This window comes from Nomascus leucogenys, chromosome X (genome assembly GCF_006542625.1).
Source record: "Nomascus leucogenys isolate Asia chromosome X, Asia_NLE_v1, whole genome shotgun sequence".
NCBI classification, from domain to species: domain Eukaryota; kingdom Metazoa; phylum Chordata; class Mammalia; order Primates; family Hylobatidae; genus Nomascus; species Nomascus leucogenys.
In genome coordinates this window covers 106,338,680-106,343,956 of record NC_044406.1, presented here as the reverse complement: position 1 = coordinate 106,343,956, position 5,277 = coordinate 106,338,680, and the positions used below count along the sequence as shown (strand labels likewise).

Below are 5,277 nucleotides of genomic sequence, written 5' to 3'. Positions count from 1 at the left end.
ACTAGCTAAGTGGTTACTACTAATAATCCATAGTACCAAATCTTTATTACAGCAGGAGATTAAGATTTAGGATAGTAATCCCAGCACTTAGGGAGGCCAAGGTGTGTGAATTACTTGAGACCACGAGTTGGAGACCAGCCTGTCAAATAGTGAAACCTCGTGTCTACAAAAGAAAATTTTTAGTTAACCTGGGTTGTGTCTTTTGTCCCAGCTACTCGGGAGCCTGAGGTGGGAGGATGGCTTCAGCCCAGCAGGTTGAGGTGGTAATGAGCCGAGATGGCGCCACGGCACTCCAGTCTTGGCGACAGAGCCAGATCCTGTTTCAAAACAAACATACTACAAACCAAGATTTAGGGTGGTGGGAAACAGTTTTTCAACTTCTGGATTCAAACAGATTTTCGGGTTATTTCTAGATATCCCTGGTAAAGTAGTTACCTCGGTACGAGTATTTGTGTAGAGCACTAATACATGTTGCAACAGTGAAATTGTGTTTAGATAAATGGTTTTTTTTAGCTTCCTGGCTTCAAATTATTGTTCTAGGTATATCTCATTCCTGCTAAATAAATAAATAAATAGATATCATTATTTATCAAGAATATTACCTCATTATTATTTTTAACATAAATGGAAGAATTAAAAACAAGTATTCATTAACTTCCTGGGGTCATATATTTATTCTGGTTATTTCCATTCACCTTTTTTTTTTTTTTTTAATTCCAGCATTGTTTATTGAGCACACCACATCAGGGAGGGGCGGCAGTGGTTTCCACGGTAACCAAAGTAAGTCTTGTGCACTTGCTGAGCTTCCAGATGCGAATTAGCAAAAGCCAAATTCAAAAGTAGAATGGGCACCTCCAGAGAGTACGACAAAAACATTTTGTATCAAACTTGTGATTTAAAAAATACAAAAGTTAAACCCACAGGCAAAGAGGAAAATGACAATCCTGAGAACTGCCCTGAAATGTGAGCCTCGAACCTCGTCTAAATCCTGTAGGAAGGCAACCCTGGGGAGGCCAGCACCCCTCGGGAGAGTGGGAGTGAACAGGGAGCCCACCTGGCTTCATCTGGGCAAACCTTCATAGCGCCTCTGGCAGGATGTGTGCCCAGTCCCCAGATGGGCAGAGGCACTGCAAGGTAGACACACGAGGGCTGGGGGGCAGGGGCGGAGCCGAACCCTGCAGCAAGGGAAAAGCAGGAAAGGCCTGGGCCCTCCGGCATTTCCCAGCTTTGGGGGCTCCCAAGAGATAGTGGTTCGCACTTGCCCAGCCACTGCTGTGCCAGGCAGCAGGGTCGGACCTGAGCCTGTGGTCACAGCAGACCAGCTACCACTCAGCTCCAGGCCCTTGTTTCCAATCCTCGGTGTCCAGGGGAGAAGGCTGGTCCCAGAGGCCCCAGGCCAGGGATGGGAGAAGGGAAGGAAGGCCAGGCCAGGCCTCTGGGACCAGCTGTAGCCCTTCTGAGCTGGGGCCCAGCGCTCAGCAGAAGCCAGATGGGGACAGAGTGTGGAAGTGGCGTTACTGTACAGAGAGGCGGCAGGCAGGAGTCGCAGATGGTGGTGGCTGCTAGGACAGCATGGACTGCTGCAGGGCCTTCTGCAGCGACTGCCGCGTCACCAGCAGGCACACCACCTCCTCCAAGCGCTTGGTGAGCCACTTCCGGGCCTGGTCGTGTGTGACCATGGTCATGTCCCAGCCATTCACCTGCATGATCTTGTTTCCAATCTGCAGGCCAGCGATTTCAGCAGGGCCTCCTTCGGACACCCGTGTGACATAAATACCCTTGTCCATCTTGTCTTCAGAGAAGGGATTCTGGGAAGGATCCTGGTCGATTCCACCTCCAATGCTGAAACCCAGGATTAAGTTCTCACCTTGATGCAGCTTGTGAATTTCAACTCTTTGCACCACGGCGGTGACCGGCTGGCCCGGGATGCAGGACATCTCGACCCCGCTCTGGTCGCCCAGCGCTGCTCCGAGAAGCCGGCAGCAGAGTCTTATTCACCTTTATTTAACTGATTACCTACGTAACACTAGATACCTGCACTACTCACTCATTATTCCACTATAGTAAGAATTTAGCTTTGAGAAACATGTCTTTTTTCAATTATGGGCGTCTGTGTACTTCTCTGTTTTACTCTACTTATGTCTAGCTACTCCCAGATATCTGTAGTATTAACTGCTTATTCCAACAAGAAATTAGGAAGTAGACTTGAAAAAATGATATTCGTCTTCCTGGATTCAAATAATTATTCCCCTTATAACAAGCTATCTGTAGTGTACTTTTTCGCTAGGTACCATGACTTATGCGCAGCATTAACACATTATGCCAAGAAGAAACATGATGTCAGAGTTGGGAAGAATGCTTTTTGGCTTCCTGGCTTATACTAGTCATTTTAGTTACCTCCAGTTATCCCTAGACACCTAGTTTTTTATGTATCACTACTTTTCTATAGTTCTAAGACAACATTCCAACAAGGAATAAGGATATAGTATATATGGCTGCGCATTTCAGGCAAATAAAAATAGACAAATGGGACTTAATTAAACTAAAAATCTTCTGCACACTAAAAGAAATAACCAACAGAGTGAAGAGACAACCTGCTGAATAAGAGAAAATACGTGAAAATTATTCATCTGACAGGAGACTAATATCCAGAGTATAGAAAGAACTCAAACAACTCAAGTGGAAAAAAAAACCTACAAGTAATCCCATTAAAAAGTGGGAAAAAACATGAATACACATTTCTCAAAAGAAGACATACAAACAGTATATGAAAACCTGCTCAACATCACTCATCATCAGAGAAATGAAAAAACCACAATGAGATATTATCTTACCCCAGTCAGAATAGCTATTATTAAAATGACAAAAAAAAAAAAACAGATGTTACTGAGTATGGAGAGAAAAGGAAGCTCTTATACACTGTTGGTGGGCATGTAAGCTAGTATAGCCACTATGAATGACAGCGTAGCGACTTCTCAAAAAACTAAAACTAGAATTACCATTCGATCCAGCAATCCCACCACAGAATCTACTCCAAGGAAAATAAATTAATATATCAAAAGGATACCTGCATTTGCATGTTTACGGCAGCACTATTCACAATAGCAAAGATATTGGATCAACTTGTGCTCATCAACAGCTGAATGGATAAAGACTATGTGGTACATATACACAGTGGAATAGTATTCACTCACAGAAAAGAATGAAATCATGCCATTTGCACCAATATGGATGTAACTGCAGGTCATTACCTTAAGGGAAATAAACCAGGCAAAAAAGACAAGTATCACATGTTCTCACTAATATATGGGAGCTAAAAAATGTGGATACATGGAGGTAGAGAGTGGAAAAACAGCATAGAATGGAAAGAGTGGAGGGGGGGGGATGATGAAGAAAAGTGCGTGGAAGGGTGCAAACATACAGTAAGATACAAGGAATAAATTCAATGTCCGATAGCAGAGTAGGGTGACTATACCTAACAAAAATGTACTTGGGTGATGGATACCCTAATACCCTGCATTGACACTATGCATTAAATTCATGCAACAAATTCCTCATGTACCCCATAAATTTGTACAAATAAATTTGTACAATGTCTCACACCTGTAATCCAAGCTACTCAGGAGGCTAAGGCAGGAGGATTGGTTGGGCCCAGGAGTTCAAGACCAGCTTGGGCAACATAGTGAAACCCTGTCTCTAGAAAAGAATAAAGTTTTTAAGGCTGTGCATTTCAATTTGGAGTTCAAATGCATGTTCTAATTATCTTTAGTTACCTCTAGTAACCTCATTAAATAGGTGTATTAGTCTGTTTTCACACTGCTGATAAAGACATAAGTGAGACTGGGATGAAAAAGAGGTTTAATTGGGCTTACAGTTCCACATGGCTGGGAGGCCTCAGAATCATGGCGGGAGGCAAAAGGCGCTTCTTCCACGGCAGTGGCAAGAGAAAATGAGGAAGATGCAAAAGCAGAAACCCCCGCTAAAACCATCAGATCTCATGAGACTTATTCACTACCACGAGAACAGTATGGAGGAAACCACCCCCATGATTCAAATTATCTCCCACCAGGTACCTCCCGAAACACGTGGGAATTATGGGAGTACAATTCAAGATGAGATTTGGGTGGGGACACAGAGCCAAACCATATCAATAGGTATCACCAGTTATCTATAGTATTAGCTCACTATTATAACAAGAAATCAGAAGTTCCAATGGTAAATCATGATTTTTAAGATTCTTGCCTTCAAATTATTTTTTAGTTATTTCTACATTACTCAAATTTGCTATCGACCTATGTACTACTAGATGTCTATAGTAAAACTGATTTTATCAAGGAAAGATAAGAATTTCATCTTGTTGAGGACTGCTTTCCAGGTTCCAGGCTTCTCTGAGGTTTTCTAGTTATCTCTAGTTATCTCCAGTTCAGTAGTTACCTATGTACCCTGGTTATATAGAACTAACTCATTATGCTAACAGGAAGTTGGTTATAAGAAGAAGGTGTTCTCCACTCTCCGGATTTATCTGGTATTAACATGTTACAGTTGTGATTACATTGAGTCACAGAGATGTTACGTAACCTGCTCAAAGTTACCCACTTGGGAAAAATTCACAGCTAGAATTTGAACCTATCCTAAGTAATATCCTTGAAACAGAGGATGCTTGCTATTGTGCTACAGGCTATAATTTTCATTTGTAATTAGTAGCTCTACTTATCGCTATTTAACTAGTTTACTGTGTTTAAGCAGTTATCTGTAGGAAAACTGATTTCAACAAGAAACAAAAATGTAGTGTTGAGAATGATCAACTTCCTGAATTCAACCACTTTTCTTCAGCGTCCTGGTTTAAACTTGTTATTCTAGATATCATCCTTTATCCCTTGTTTACTAATGACAGAGGTACCACTAGATATCTGTGGCACTAATTTTTTGCTTGTTTGTTTTGTTTTGTTTTATTTGAGACGGAGTCTCGCTCTGTCACCCAGGATGGAGTGCAGTGGCGCAATCTCGGCTCACTGCAAGCTCCGCCTCCTGGGTTCACGCCATTCTCCTGCCTCAGCCTCCCGAGTAGCTGGGACTACAGGCGCCTGCCACCACGCCCGGCTAATTTTTTGTATTTTTAGTAGAGACGGGGTTTCACCGTGTTAGACAAGGTGGTCTCGATCTCCTGACCTCGTGATCCGCCCGCCTCGGCCTCCCAAAGTGCTGGGATTACAGGCGTGAGCCACTGCACCCGGCCTATGGTACTAATTTAATATTCAAACAAGTGAAGGAAATTTT

The 5,277-nt window shown here is 42.8% G+C and overlaps 1 protein-coding gene across 2 annotated transcripts; it reads right to left on the bottom strand.

Moving 5' to 3' along the window:
* Positions 1–712: 712 nt before the first annotated feature.
* Positions 713–1,984, bottom strand: LOC115833256 (tax1-binding protein 3). 2 transcript variants are annotated; one of them, XM_030806732.1, is made up of 2 exons: positions 1,770–1,937; positions 1,563–1,700 (listed from the first exon to the last, which is right to left on the bottom strand). In XM_030806732.1, exons 1-2 carry the CDS (start codon positions 1,935–1,937, stop codon positions 1,563–1,565), a joined length of 306 nt encoding a protein of 101 aa, XP_030662592.1. The 2 variants fall into 2 exon arrangements, with proteins under 2 accessions (XP_030662590.1, XP_030662592.1); XM_030806730.1 differs by having other exon boundaries at positions 713–1,984.
* Positions 1,985–5,277: the final 3,293 nt, after the last annotated feature.

Excerpts from the sequence above, each read along its gene's own strand:
- LOC115833256 (XM_030806730.1), bottom strand. The coding sequence starts at position 1,937 with ATGTCCTGCATCCCGGGCCAGCCGGTCACCGCCGTGGTGCAAAGAGTT.